Source organism: Citrus clementina, unplaced genomic scaffold (genome assembly GCF_000493195.1).
Source record: "Citrus clementina cultivar Clemenules unplaced genomic scaffold, Citrus_clementina_v1.0 scaffold_9, whole genome shotgun sequence".
Classification (NCBI taxonomy): domain Eukaryota; kingdom Viridiplantae; phylum Streptophyta; class Magnoliopsida; order Sapindales; family Rutaceae; genus Citrus; species Citrus x clementina.
In genome coordinates this window covers 27866459-27881468 of record NW_006261964.1, presented here as the reverse complement: position 1 = coordinate 27881468, position 15010 = coordinate 27866459, and the positions used below count along the sequence as shown (strand labels likewise).

At 35.2% G+C, this 15010-nt stretch overlaps 2 protein-coding genes across 4 annotated transcripts; one reads left to right on the top strand and one right to left on the bottom strand.

The window, feature by feature from the left end:
* Positions 1 to 3093: 3093 nt before the first annotated feature.
* LOC18031692 lies at positions 3094 to 9245 on the top strand. 3 transcript variants are annotated; one of them, XR_002905293.1, is made up of 4 exons: positions 3094 to 5411; positions 7403 to 7967; positions 8290 to 8329; positions 8754 to 9245. XR_002905293.1 is itself a non-coding variant. In XM_006421685.2 (1 exon), the coding sequence occupies exon 1, from the start codon at positions 3115 to 3117 to the stop codon at positions 5413 to 5415; it is 2301 nt and encodes a 766-aa protein (XP_006421748.1). In that variant the 5' UTR covers positions 3094 to 3114; the 3' UTR covers positions 5416 to 5857. The 3 variants fall into 3 exon arrangements, 1 of the variants encoding a protein (XP_006421748.1); XR_002905292.1 differs by having other exon boundaries at positions 8641 to 9245; XM_006421685.2 differs by lacking the exons at positions 7403 to 7967; positions 8290 to 8329; positions 8754 to 9245 and having other exon boundaries at positions 3094 to 5857.
* Positions 9246 to 10677: 1432 nt separating this feature from the next.
* LOC18032656 (hypersensitive-induced response protein 4) lies at positions 10678 to 13537 on the bottom strand. Its single transcript, XM_006421683.2, has 5 exons — positions 13244 to 13537; positions 12361 to 12481; positions 12195 to 12286; positions 11745 to 11841; positions 10678 to 11247 (listed from the first exon to the last, which is right to left on the bottom strand). The coding sequence occupies exons 1-5, from the start codon at positions 13436 to 13438 to the stop codon at positions 10880 to 10882; spliced, it is 873 nt and encodes a 290-aa protein (XP_006421746.2). The 5' UTR covers positions 13439 to 13537; the 3' UTR covers positions 10678 to 10879.
* Positions 13538 to 15010: the final 1473 nt, after the last annotated feature.

Genomic DNA, 15010 nt, shown 5'->3' with positions numbered 1-15010 from the left:
AGTTAAATTGAACCCTCAAAAGCTTAAACTAATAAGTTAAAGAGCGAATCTTACCATAATATTGACTATAAATCCCAATATGCCCCCCCTTACATGAAATGTATTTTACGAGATAAGAATCCGAGAATGGATTGAAAATGTAAAAATTAATATTAAAGTTTGCATTCTGAGGGAGGGGGTGAAACCTTTATTTGTTAGTTAAGACCCTTGCAAGTTGCAAGAGATAAAGAGTTCCAAAGTGGATTGAAATTATATTAAAGTTTGCATTGGAGGGCAGAGGGGCGTCTAAAGACGAAACCTTATTTGTTAAATCAATTGTTATGCTCTAAACTTAAGTTGATATTTTGAATAGAAAATAAGTAAGTTTCAGTAATCTTTAAATTATCCTCTTAATTATTGTAAACTTTAATTACCTTTTATTTTTATTTAAGAATAAGGAAAAAAAAATGATGGTGTGTTGATAAAAGTAAGTTAAGGTTTATTCTAATTTAAAGGTATTTTGAAGATTGTCGGTAATGAAAAATTAACTCAATGGAAAACAATGCGATCTGAAATGTGAGAGACTTCCTACTCCCTATTTTTTTATCTTTTCATTTTAGAATTCTAAACAAAAGGGTACTCTTAATGTTGATTGAGTTCGAGATTAAGTCTCTTAAGTAAGGTAATGTTAGATTAGATAAATATTTTACATCTCAGAGGGGTTGTAATTGAAGATACAATTATTTTCAATTCCTATAAGAATGAGAAATGTCCTACCTTTGATTGCGGTTTAAATTATTGATTTACCTAATTGAAAATAATCAATTAGATTTATGAGGAAACCTGAACCTGTGTGGATTAGTAGCTAGTAATGCTCGCACATAATAAAAATTTAAGATACAATAGTCTGTGTTTGCAACTACTTCCACCAAACGTGTAGTATGATTTAGCCATCACCATCACAAAAGAAACAGTAAAGCACTTGTTAAATATGCTTTTAAAATTGCTTATAGTTACACCCAATCATGCTCATTTGTGCTCATCATATCCCTCTGTACAATAGGAGCAATCATTATTGAACATTTTATCATGTAGCTAGTGACAATCCACCTAAATGCGTTTCTACTTTCTACATAACCAATGATTTTTATTTTTTTCGAAATTTAATATTTTTCAAAATTGATTATATTATTATGGTATCCTCATCTTTGTCTTGTCTCCTCGGAATTGCTGGAATCCAATTCTTCCTTTTTTTTTTTTGTTTAAACCACTCGATTTTCAGCTACCGTATTGGGTCCCGACTAATTCGGATTCGAGGTGTAGTCACAGTTAATTCTTCCTTTTTTTAACAAACCCTTTGCAAACTTGTTAAGATTTGAGTTCAAGTAGCACTTAACAACATTGAATTACAATTTTTTTTTGGGGGGAGGAGGGGGGGGGGGGGGTTAACTTATGTTGCACCCATCCCTTTTTTTCTACTCGAAATTGAAGCATCTCTTTAAATTTGAGCATTCAAATGAATCATTTGTAATTGAAATTTTTAATTTTTACAGAGATATTTACTTATACCCACATTTGCGAGGAAAGATATTTGATTCCTCGTAAAAGATCAATAACCCAAGTGCCTTTAAGCTACGTTTGGTTGCTGGAATAAAGATAAAGATAGGAGTAGATTAATTTTCAGGACAAAAATTTTTAAATTTTAGTCCAAGACTACATCTGGCTGTCTGCATTAAGAAATTAGTCCAACTCTTAGGCCAAGAATTTTGGGACTCATGGGTTTAGATAGGATTAATTCTGATATCTTAGTTTAAACCAAACTTGAAAAGAATAATTAAAATTTTTATTTAATAATTTATTTTAACTTGCATTTGGTTTAAGATTAAATATAAAAAAAACTCTGCTTCAATAATTTATATAAACTATTACTTAATACAAAACATAAAATTATTCATTTTATAATAATTTTGTATATTAATTATTAAATTCAACAACTAGAAATGCAATTTAATAAAAATAAATAAACTATTTAGATAGGTTGTTTTTGATTCATTAAATTAAATTAAAAATGAAAAAGGTTGAGAGTTAAGCTAGCGTTTTCAGTGTAAAATAAGCAATAATCACGGCACGAGACCTTTAAGGCATTTAACACATTAGAGACACTGGCGTGAGTTTACTGGGAGTCTAAGCAAGAATCTTTCAATTATAATCAGACATAAGATAGATAGATAGATAGAGAGGATAGATCTAGTCTCGTCTCATCAGGCCCATGTTTTTTTTATTTTATTTTATTTTATAATATTTACTTATCACAATAAATAGTAGGACTACCTCAACATGATGCAATCCCCAAACGGTTGAAAAAAAAAACATTATTATTATATATAATAATAATAATAATAATTATAAATAATATTATTATATATAATAATAATAATAATAATTAGCCACGAGTTGCACGTATTAGCAAATTACATTCATTCCTTCCAAAGAAGAAAATAAAAAAAAAACACACAAACATTAACAGACAAACACCTCCTTGTCACTCTCTCTCTCTCTCTTTCTCTCTCTGTGTCTTCTCCCCTTCAATGCCAGTCAACTGAAGCTAAACATTTCCACAAACACCCTACGAACACACTCAACTTACGTCGCGTTTGGCTGATCACATCACATGTAAGAGTATCACATCCAAACGCTGCCCTTGTTTCTTTTTTTTCTTCTTGGTTAATTAAGAGCATCACCAAAAGACTCTTCAAATAAGATTTTATTAATTATTTGAAGAGCCACCTCAATATTTAAGGCTCCAAAAGACATTCCAATTAAGATTCTTCAAATAAGAAATGATTCTCTCTCTTTAAATTTGGAGAGTTGATTTCTCCCTCTTCAATTTATATTTTATTACTTTTCATTGAAGAAAGAGAGAGAAGTGCTTTAATTACTATTGACTTTTCCTTTAAAAAAATAATTATTTGATTAAAATAATATTAACTTATTTCTATTTGAAGAGTCTTTTGGAGAATATCATATTTTTTCACCCTTCTATTTGCCACATAGGTAAGCAAATAAGTATTTGAAGAGTAAAATTTATAAAGGCTTTTGGAGATGCTCTAAGATTTTAAACATAAGTACTCAAAAATGGCTTCTGCAAATACGACGCCGTCGCCACTCCTGCCACCACAAACTGACGTGTCATCATCTCTAGCGACAACTGCCACTGCGACGACAGACGACGTGGCATCGAAGGCCGTGAACAAGCGATACGAAGGCCTGATGATGGTCCGGACCAAAGCCATTAAAGGCAAAGGCGCGTGGTACTGGGTGCACTTAGAACCGATCCTCGTTAGGCACCCCGAAACCAACCTCCCGAAAGCCGTCAAGCTCAAATGCTCCTTGTGCGACGCCGTTTTCTCCGCCTCCAACCCTTCGAGGACCGCCTCCGAGCACCTCAAACGCGGCACCTGCCCCAATTTCGCCGCCGTTTTGAAACCGCATTCCCTCTCTCCGTTGCCGCTGTCCTCCTTCGCAGCATCCCCGCCGCCAGTCCACGTCACCAATAACGGCAACGGTAACGGTAACAGAAAGCGGAGTAAGAACCAAACACAAGCACGAACGGGCAACATCAACAACAACTCGTTAGCGATAGTTGAGTCAACGCAGTCGCCACATTTGGTTTTGTCTGGCGGGAGAGAAGATTTGGGGGCGCTAGCGATGCTAGAAGATAGTGTTAAGAAGCTTAAGAGTCCTAAAACCAGGCCTGGTCCTGTGTTAAGCAAGGACCAAATCGATTCAGCTGTTGAGTTATTGACTGATTGGTTCTATGACTCATGTGGGTCGGTCTCGTTTTCGAGTTTCGATCATCCTAAGTTTAGAGCCTTTCTTAGCCAAGTGGGGTTGCCAGTTGTGTCGCGTAAGGAGGTTTTAGATGCTAGGCTTGATAGAAAGTTTGTTGAGGCAAAGACTGAGTCGGAGATTAGAATTAGAGAGGCAATGTTTTTTCAAGTTGCTTCTGATGGGTGGAAGATTAGAACTTGTTGTGGTGATGGTGATGATGATAATCTAGTTAAGTTTACGGTTAATTTGCCTAATGGGACTAGTGTGTACCAGAAGGCTTTGATTACTGGAGGGTCAGTTTCGTCTAAGTTGGCGGAGGATGTTTTCTGGGAAACAGTGATGGGAATATGTGGTAATGGTGTTCAAAGGTGCGTAGGGATAGTTGCTGATAAGTATAAAGCAAAGGCGTTGAGAAATTTGGAGACTCAGAATCAGTGGATGGTGAATGTGTCTTGTCAACTTCAAGGGTTTTTGCGTTTACTTAAAGATTTTGGTAAAGAGCTTCCGGTGTTTACGAGTGTTAGGGAGACTTGTTTGAAGATTGGAAATTTTGTAAATAATAAACCGCAGATTAGGAGTAGTTTAAGAAAGCACAAGATGGTGGGGCTTGAGTATGTTGAGTTGATTCGAGTTCCTTCAAACAAATGTGACTGCAGAAATAACTTTGTGCATTTGTTTGGGATGCTGGAGGATGTATGGAGCTCTGCCCGTGTGCTCCAAATGGCTGTGTTGGATGATTCGATAAAGGTAAGTTGTATGGATGATCCGGTTTCTCGGGAAGTTGTGGCGATCATTCAAAGTGAGGTGTTTTGGAATGAATTGGAAGCAGTTTATTCCCTTGTGAAGCTCATAAAAGGGATGACTCAGGAGATTGAAGCCGAGAGACCGCTAATTGGACAATGCCTCCCTCTTTGGGAGGAGCTGAGATCAAAGGTGAAGAATTGGTGTGCCAAATTCAGTATTCCGGGAGAAAATGTTGAGAAAATAGTTGAAAAGAGATTCAGAAAAAATTATCACCCGGCATGGTCAGCTGCCTTTATACTCGATCCTCTTTACTTGATAAAGGACAACAGTGGAAAATACCTTCCCCCGTTCAAATGCTTGACAGAAGAGCAGGAAAAGGATGTGGATAAGCTCATAACCAGGCTTGTTTCTAGGGAAGAAGCTCATTTTGCATTGATGGAGCTCATGAAATGGAGATCCGAAGGGCTTGACCCCCTCTATGCTCAGGCCGTTCAGGTCAAACAGAGAGATCCTATAACTGGAAAGTTGAGAATTGCAAATCCCCAGAGCAGTAGGCTTGTCTGGGAAACTTGCCTTAGTGAATACAAGTCATTAGGGAAAGTTGCAGTGAGGTTAATTTTCCTTCATGCAACCTCATTTGGATTTAAGTGTAACTGGTCCTTTATGAAGTGGTATTGTGTGCAGAGACACTCTCGGGCAAGCCTTGAAAGGGCTCAGAAGATGATATTTGTTGCAGCTCATGCCAAGCTTGAAAAACGAGATTTTTCTAATGAGGAAGAAAAGGATGCAGAGCTGTTTGCTACATCAGGCTGCGAAGATGACATGCTCAATGAAGTCTTTGCCGATGCATCATCAATGTAATGTTTTTCTTTTGAACTCCTGTAAACTTTTGAAACTGTAGGATTTACTGAATTCTTTTGGCCACTACTCTTTTCTCTTTGTCCATTTTTGCATAGTCCAAGATTTAGAAAGGTATGCTGGGACATAGATATATAGGGAAGCGATTCAACCGCTCTATACTAGAATCGAAGAACTGCATTATTGGAATGAATGATTGATCTCCTGCAGTATGGTTCGCGGAGAAGAGACCCTTTCTTGTTTATAAACATAAACATCTGCAGGCCCTTGAAACGTAAAGAGGAATGTTTTAACTACTTCTAGCATTACTAGATATGTATTGTATCATGATGTTTTGCTTTTGTGTTTACAAGCTCAAAATGAATATTTATTTGTGAATAGCGACCAGAATGAATCATTTGCTGATGTTTTCTGGCATATCTGCTGCTTTTACGGACTGCTTGTGGATGCCTTCTTCAGAAATTTTTATTGTTTATGATTTATAAATCGATGACTAATTTTTCCTTTGTTCAGACAATTGATGGAATAATGATATAAGCATTTATCATGGATGTTTAAATTTTGTACTAGCTGCTAACATAGTTTATTCTGAAAAGAATTGAACTTTATTATAACTTCTAATGTCCAAAATGGTGACTGGCAGAAATACATATCCAATTGTTTGGATAAATAGAAAGAGAAAAAGGAAAGGAATGATATAAACCAAAAGGTAACAGTAGCTAAATTGGAGCTATAGATGATTGGATGTTGTAGTCATCACGTGGATTGGAATTATTATCCTAGACAAGGATCCATATATCATTAGCACCGCAAATCCTGATTTAAAGTAGGATTCTAAACTGGTGCCATGACATATACGGATTAATTTCATAAGTAATTTCTGTGTTGTATGTAACTTGAAGGAAACAACAGTTTTGCTATCGTGACCTGTGAAAGAATTATGTGGATAGGATGCCATTTGTTTTCTTTATTTCTAGAGGATCAAAACATGGTCCAAACATTGATATTCTTCATTGACGGAAGTTTTTAACAAATATAGTCACAACTTCAAGATAATTGCCCATTATTTGAAGTTTATGACCTCCATTTACTCCCACCTAAGTTATTATCAGATCTTAACTTACACCGATAAATATTAAGGGCATGGCTGATTATGCCATGACTAAAATCATATTTTTCTTCTTCTCTTGCCATATTTTCTGAAATCTTAGCCAATAGGAAAAATTATTGTTGTTTTTACCAGCTGTATTAATTCATTTTTGGTCCTCATTAGTACCCCAGATTTTGGCTTTTAGTTGGTACAAATCCTATTGAGATGACCAGAAGACAAGATGTTTAACCGATTCGCTTGTACTGTCCATTGTAAAACTCCTTTATTTTTTGTTGGGAGGATGTTCTATATGCATTTGATGCTGTGTTATTCTCACATTTAAATGCATGAATACTTCTTGGGCACAGAATCACTGCCCATTGGCTTGCCTGACTGTAGAAAGGATTTTCTGGTTCTTCTCATAGACTCTCTCTGTCGCCTATGGGCTCCCAGACTTTAAGTGTGATACACTCATGTCTTAGCACCTGATCAGCCATCTTCTGATATCCATTGAGAATTTGAAGATTTCAGTACCTGTAGACACACCCCATATCTGTTGCAAAAATTAGAACCCATTTAAAAATTCTGGGTCCAACATCCCTCTAAAGAATTAATGCTTGAATGGCTACTGGTTCTGCTTCATGATCCGTGATGTAACAGCGTTAACTAAGAAATGAAACAGAATCTTTCCATGTTTGGGGAATCCTTGATTTTGTTGTTGAATACTATAGGAAATTCGGAGTATGCCATGTTGCATTTTGATGATTAGATGATAGACCAATTAACTTTTGGACTGGAGTAGCCACTACTATAAGATTCTGGATAGAAGTTGTCGCAGAAAGACAACAAAATGGCAAATATCTGAAAGTATTTATTTATTTATTTATTTTTTGGCTGCAGATTAGGGTTTCTGTGAACTGGTTGGGTAAATGGAAATCAGAGTTGATCGTGAGTCAACCTTGGAAGAACTCGAGAGAAGATCTTTGTTGCAGAAGCAGCACTTCTTGCTATCTAACTCATGAATCACCTAAGGTGTCTGTTTCTTGAATACGTGGAGCCCCACTATAAGGAGTGGATGTCCATCTCAGTGCTTTAACTGTCCCTGTCAAAGGAAAGTAAAAGCAAATGGGCCTTCTTTCCCCTCAGTTTATCTATTTGTTTTTTGTTTTTGCAAAGCTTATAACCCATCATTTCCAGTGACTTTTTTAACATTGCAAATTATCAGGATATTTCTACTCTCTTGGTGGGACCTTTTTTCAAACTTTTGATTCAAAGTTGAAAATTAAGTATTTGAGAGCTATCAGTTAGGGTACCATGATTACTAAAGAGCATCAAGCAAAGCAAAAGCAACTAGCCTTATTGCCATGAGGAGGCACATACACATAGCTGATATTCATACTGCAACAACCTTGAATTGTTTTGCAGTTTCAACGTTTCAGCAAGTGTTTTTGACCTAACTCAGCAGGTTGGTGGGTATAATTTTAAGTTACATTTTCAAATGCCTTGCAGTCATGTGTATGTGTTTACAAAGTAAAGCCATTTATCTATGTCCAAGCTCTTTGCCTTTATTTACTGTAAAATGGATTTAACCCATAATGATAATGTTTTGGTAAATGATGTAGGCCGGTTGTTGAACTATGTTGTGAGCATTGTTGTTTATTCATGCTTCGAATATGTTGTGTAAATATCACCAAAGATAAAAAATACAAGTTAGAAAAACATAGAAAAAATGAGGTGACACATACATGTAATGACTCTTTTCTTTTTTCTTTTCCTAACACTTGCAGCACTTTGGGGATGGAATGCATGAGATGCCGTTTCTGACAGGTAAAAACAGTCAAATCTACAGTACATGCTACAAAATTAGAGATGCACTAACAATAGTTTGGAGGTAATGGGAGAAAAGGAAAAATGAAATAAAATAAAAAATGCATGACAATATAGCAGCTAATCACTGTGTCCTTTTCCCATAGTAGCAAGGCTGTGCTCTAGTTTGCTCATCATGATTCATGTCACATCTCTAAATTCTAGTTTAGTATTTTTTTTTTTTCCTCCTTCCTTCGGAAAACCATATCCTATCGTTTCCACTTATCATAGGAAACCCATTGTGATCAGTAAAAGTGAATTTTCTTGTGCAGTTGAGTTAAATGTGAAAATCAGTGGGCTCCTTACTTTTTACGGTTCTCTTTGGTAGAGTGAATGTATTTATCTTTGGTTTACCTTTGCTAATCAATTTGGTGAAGAAATGCAGGACTCTGTCAGTTAGGGGCAGTAATGCCGACTGCTCACCAACCAGAAAGGGAAGCTCTTTTACCGGTATGGTATGGCTTCATTTCTCACTCCACTCATGTTATTGTTAAAGGGAAGGATGTACAATCATTAGTAAGGACAGGACTCTCTTTCTACAAGAATCTTACCACTTTCAATGATCCCTTATGATTAATGTTCTTTTTCATCATCTCTATTTTAACTTTCACTTATACAGCTCTTGGTAGTACTTGAAATTGGAGTCCTACATGCTGGATCTGTAGGAGTAAGTTGAAAAATTTGAAATGAATTGCTTTGCTTTACTGCTTCTGGCCCTGTTTAGCGTCTGCAATTTTTTTTCTGACTTTCTAATTTGAAATAACAAGCTATCTATCTTTTTCTTTATGTTAAAGATATGTCAGATCATGCACATCATGTACCTAAATCTTTTACATCAGGAATTTCAAAGTAGAATAAAGTATACATAACAAGATAATGCATATCTGATCATAATTACTATACGGTTTTTTTTTTTTTTAAATGACAATGATTACACCAGGGTGAAAAAAAAAAAGGAAGTTCTTGTGTGTTAAACTTTTTTTCAGTATATTGGTTAGGGATTATTTTGTGTAGAAATAAAATACTAACCGTTTGACTTTTAAATGTATATGATAAAGTACTGGGGACTTTCTTTTCCCTTTTTAATTTCTTTTCTGGGTTGCTGGAGGGGATGACGAGTTTGATGATTGAGTAAAAACTATCAACAGAAAAAAAAAAAAAAAAGTTACTTTTTGAGAAAGATTATGATTGTGCTGAATCATTAGTAAAAAATGATATGTGAATATTGCTGCCTGCTATTAATTTTTTTTTTTTTTATACCAACCACATACTTCCTTATCTGTTGTTTATCATTTTCCCTTTTCTCTTAGGCCCACTTATATTGACTAGTTCTCTGTTCTCATTTCATTGTTCAGTTTTTGCTTTATTTCTTTTACAGTTTTAATAGTTCTTCGAATGATGTATTGGCAAGAAAGTGCTAAAAATTATGAGAGAAGCTTTAATTTTGATGAAGCTGCAGAAGTGCAAGAGTTTAGAATAGAGAAGTGATATTTTGAAGAGACGGCTGAATATAGTAATTTCTTGTTTGCTTTGTGAAATTTCCATTTTATGGCAAATTCTTTTAAGAAATGTCTCCGGGAAGCACCTTAAGGAAAAGTAAACGAAGCAATCAATTATTTTCATTGATGAAAACTACTTATTAGGTATAAAAAAATTACACCATGATTATGATTTTACCCATTTCAAAAGAAATACTTATAGCAACGTTAGCTAAAGGTTGAATTATCCCGTCTCACCGAAATCACTTTTGTTCACCACGTAATTTTGAAATTTAAAGTACTCTAGGACCCATAACTTATTAAAACAATCATGGTTTATGATGATTATCGAAGCATCTAATTATGATCCCCTAGTTTTATCTTTTTCTCCTAGTTAATGATGATTGATTTTCTCTACAAACGCAAGAGAATTGGCAAATTGGAACCGAAAAATATATCTATTGAAACAGGCGGATTTTGCCATTGGCCCACTTTTGCTTTTGACGGCCCCTTGTTCGTTTACAATGACCCCCCATTGCATTGTCTTTTGGGAACAATCGCGAAATTATTTCGACTATAACCTTTCTGCAATCAAACCAATTTTTCTCTTTCAACACCACATTACAAATCTATGAGCTCTAACGAAAAATCTGTTTGTTCCCTCTCTTTCTCAAGATGAAGAAACTGAATAATTAAAGTGTAAGCATAACCGAAATCTATCGAGTGAGGTTCTTGTGATGTTACGTGCAGAAGATGAAGAAGACGAAGGCAAAATAAAGCCAAGTAAACTATAAACCATCCTTGCAGATAACACTAGGCAAAAGGAAACAATGGAACATGAAAAAGATATTTCCAAATAAAAACATTATCATCCTGTTTATTCGTAGTGCTTGGCGGCAGGGAAAAACAACTATACAACGAAGTATGAATACCATCCTATGTTATCAGCATCTCTGTAAATTCAATGTAACTTAAGCAATCATATGCTGTAGAAAGAACTGCAAGAGTATTGACAATAGCGGGTAAAAATCACTCAACCCTCTACTTGAGCAGCAGATGCCTCCATCAGCCCGTTGCGTATCTGATCACTGATATCCCGAACATGACCAGGACCGTGGGGTAGAAAGACAGTTGTGTTATTTGATGAGTTCCCAAGGTCCTTGATCGTGTCAAAGTACTGAGTGATCATGATGAGATCCATAACCTCCTTAGCTGAGGCGCCTTCTACCTTATGAGAGAAGTTCAAAATGTTCTCTCGCAAACCATCTGTTATTGCCTGCCGTTGCCTGGCCACACCTACGCCACCAAGGTACTTGGCTTCAGCTTCAGCTTCTGCTCTTTTAACTTGGAGAATCTTCTCAGCTTCCCCTTTATATACACTAGCAAGCTGAAGCCTTTGAGCTGTAATAAAAACAATAATAATAATAGTTCAGTCATTGTACAATACAAGTATGATTGTGACCACTATATCTTCCGTAATTGCTAGTCATTAGCAACAATAGTTACAGAAATCTTGTGCTCTGACAGAATGAGAGAATCAAGAATTATTGGTAAAAGTTGTTCAACGACAATCTACGCTAAGTGTCAAGGTTTTAATGATAAATGTACCTGCCTCATTCTGCAAGTGCATGAGGCATACAATTACTGCAAATGGTTGCATGAATTGAGATTTCAAACTGCTCAAATTTTCTTTATAATTCAATTTCAACACTGGACATAACATTAGCCTTTTAAACAACATCCAGTCTCCTACTCAAATTCAGGGACTGCATGAAATGAGCCCTCTGACACATCCAGTTTACAAATGCAGCTAACCCCCCCATTCCCACTGATATCAAAACAAGAAAATACATCTGAATGCAGTTACAACAGCAAGATAGTTTGTATTAGTTCATTACCCGCATTGATCTCATTCATTGCCTTGCGCACAGCAGGATCAGGTATAATGTCTACCATCAATATGTGCTCAATGCTATATCCATATGCACCCATCACCTGACCCATGATTTCATCATAGACTATCAAAAACATTATCCAATAACTGAAGCTCAAAACAGATATTAGTGAGAAGGAATAACTACTATCATATGGAAACAGATGTCTGGAAACCCACAAAAAGTTCAACTGATTCAAGCCATCAAAACAGTATTTTTAAAATCCTGAAAACCTGAGCATCAAAGCCCAACAAAACAGTAAACAAACAGTTCAATGTAAAGGAAAACAAGAAAACAACAAATTTTCATGGAATGAAAGGTAAAATAGAAGGCAAAAATGGCTACAAATATGCACTTTTTATTAACATGGAGGTAACATTAACAGAAAATACTACACAATAGTAATCCACTTACCTTCTCAAGTTCCTCCAAAACAGCCTTAGCAACTTCGCCTTTTTGTTCAAAGAGCTCATCCAATGTCATTCTTGGAACAAGAGCACGAACCACTAAAAAGAAAAACAAGTTACACCAAGAAGTAAGCAGAATGATTATAGCCTAGAAAAATAATATAAAAATATACCATCAAACACATAAGCCTGGATCTGCTCTTTGGGGTTCTGCAACTCATAAAATGCATCATCAGCATTTGCTCTGACAATCCGGTACTGAATTGAACACAGCAGTTGCACAAAGACATTGTCCTGCAAGCGGAAGACAAGTATTAATACTCACAAAGCCACAACATCTCAACTCACTGACATGCTGACAGAAAAACATGGTTGGGGCTGTCTTCCTAGGGGTACGGTAGAAATATTCCTTAATATCGGAATTGCTTCTTTAGCTTTGATGCCTCGTATCTGACAAAATAGATAGGAGCATTGGACGTGTTCTTCCAGACCGATTTGTGATATAAGGCAATTCAAGTAAAAAGTGCAAAACATCAAATAAGCTAGCCTTCCACAGTCTACAACTACATCAAATTTATGCATATAATTTAAATCTTAAGCACACTCCAACTAAGTGATATCCAAATCTCCATTTTCAAACAGCTCTACCCTCTCACAGCCAACAAAGTCATAATCATCACTTTCCAAATGGATTTTACCCAACTAGAAAGAATTGATAAACGAATCAAGAAATGGAACGCAAGTGTACATGCTTACACAACCAAACATACCATTACTCATCATGCACATCATGGTATCAACACCACCACAAACCTTTCTTTCATCTTTAAAGTTTCTATCAACTTTGGGCTAACCTTAATGAACGCTTATCATCAAACACATCTTTCAATTAAACTAACAAATAAGAATTTACTCACAAAATCCATAGCAAAAATAAAAGAACGACATATCATTAACTAAAATAAAAGTCAGGATCGAAACTTTGGGCTTAAGCAATCGTAAACATGCACAAAATTAAAAAAAAAAATGATAAACAAAAGTAAATAGAAAAGATACCTTGGTTTTGGTCTCGATGCGGACATCGAGGGAATTGATCCTGGTGGAGAGGATACCAGCGAGCCACTGCCCCGCGCAAGGGTTGAAAAAGTGTAGACCCGGTTCAGCCAACTTCTCGAACCGGCCCCACCTCTCGACGATGCCGACACTCGCCTGGTCGATGCACCCACACAACATGCAAAACGAATTCCCCATGTCTCTCTCACTCTCGTTTTTTCTTCTTCTCTTTGTTTTCGTTTTTGAAGTTTTTTTTTTTTTTTCACTTGTTTTTAAATGTACGAATGGATGATGACGGGGTGCGAGCGTAAAGTGGTTACCATGGGGTTGAACTGGAAGCAGGAGATGTTTACGCATGCGTGTGCGTTGACGAATACTTGTCAGCTGGTGAGGAGTACGCGTGTTGTGTGTATATGCGAATCACACAATTTGATCTCACTTCTCTGACCGTGTGATCAGTCTAATCTTTTTCCATTGAATCATATCACTATATTTTATTTGGATTTTGACTAGACGAAATCAAACACTTGGATATTTTCATCTTTTGTTTGCTTTATTTATGATTGGTTTAGAATTAAAATTGGATAGTTATATCTCAAAAATTAATATATTAAAGTGTTTAGTAAATATTAATCATTGTATTTTTTTTTTAAGAAGCACTAATTGTTATAACTTAAAAGTTAAGTTTATATGATTTTATATTTGTACAATAAAAAATTCATCATATTTTTATTAATTTTGTCAAAGTTATTATTTAAAAATTATAGTTACTATAAATTAGTAACTTTTATTTTATAATTATAACTTTTTTTCTCAACATCTATAGTTTAAAAGTTATGGCATCTCAATACCAAATAAGATCTTAATTCGATCAATGGGTTTTCAACGGAAAAACATAATTTATTTTTCTTTCTTTAAGTTTTGGTAAATAACCTTATTTAAAAAAAAAAACACTTTGCAGTGCTTTCAAATTAGATATATATACTTATTGGGCAATATAAAATATAGAGTGATTTCTTAAAAATGTAGAAATGCATATATGAAGTGGCGTTATTAGAAAATGATATGAAAATTGTGAGATTTTGTTTGAATCAATAATGCTAGAAATTTAACAGACTCAAATGATATATATCATTTATTTATGGGAGTGATAAATATAAAATTAGTTATTACTCTGATTCGGAAGATAATGTAGAAAATGACATAATTTTTTAAGGATTTGGAATAATCTCAAGGATATCGGAGAAACTTTGAGCACAAGGGCTATGGGCCTAAGTACTGAACCAAAAAGGCCCAATTTCAAACTCAAAACCATTGAATGCCAACTTGTTGATTTCGAACAGATTGAGCCCAGATGCCTCTGCGGCTCCACTCAGAAAGCCTGAATTGAAGCCCGAGCAGACTAGTTAGAAGTTGCGAAGGAGAGAAAATTAAATGGGAGACAAAACATTAGCATCATTGCATTGACAGTGGCTACGGTGCCGTGAGGGTACCAAATCATATCCCCACAGTTTGGGTACCTTTAATAATCATATTTTATAAGTTTTTACTATTTAATAATATTCAGATTATGAGATACGGTATTCCAAAAATGGAATATGATCATTTTTCTGAGTTTTATTGAATTTTTAAAGATTTTTTGTTATGTGTCATTTAGTGATAGTGTATAGATAACATTCAACTTCTTTTACTTTTTTATTTATTAATTACCAATCAAAAATAAAATTATTTACTCAGGATATGATCAGATCATGAGAGAATCTTGATCCT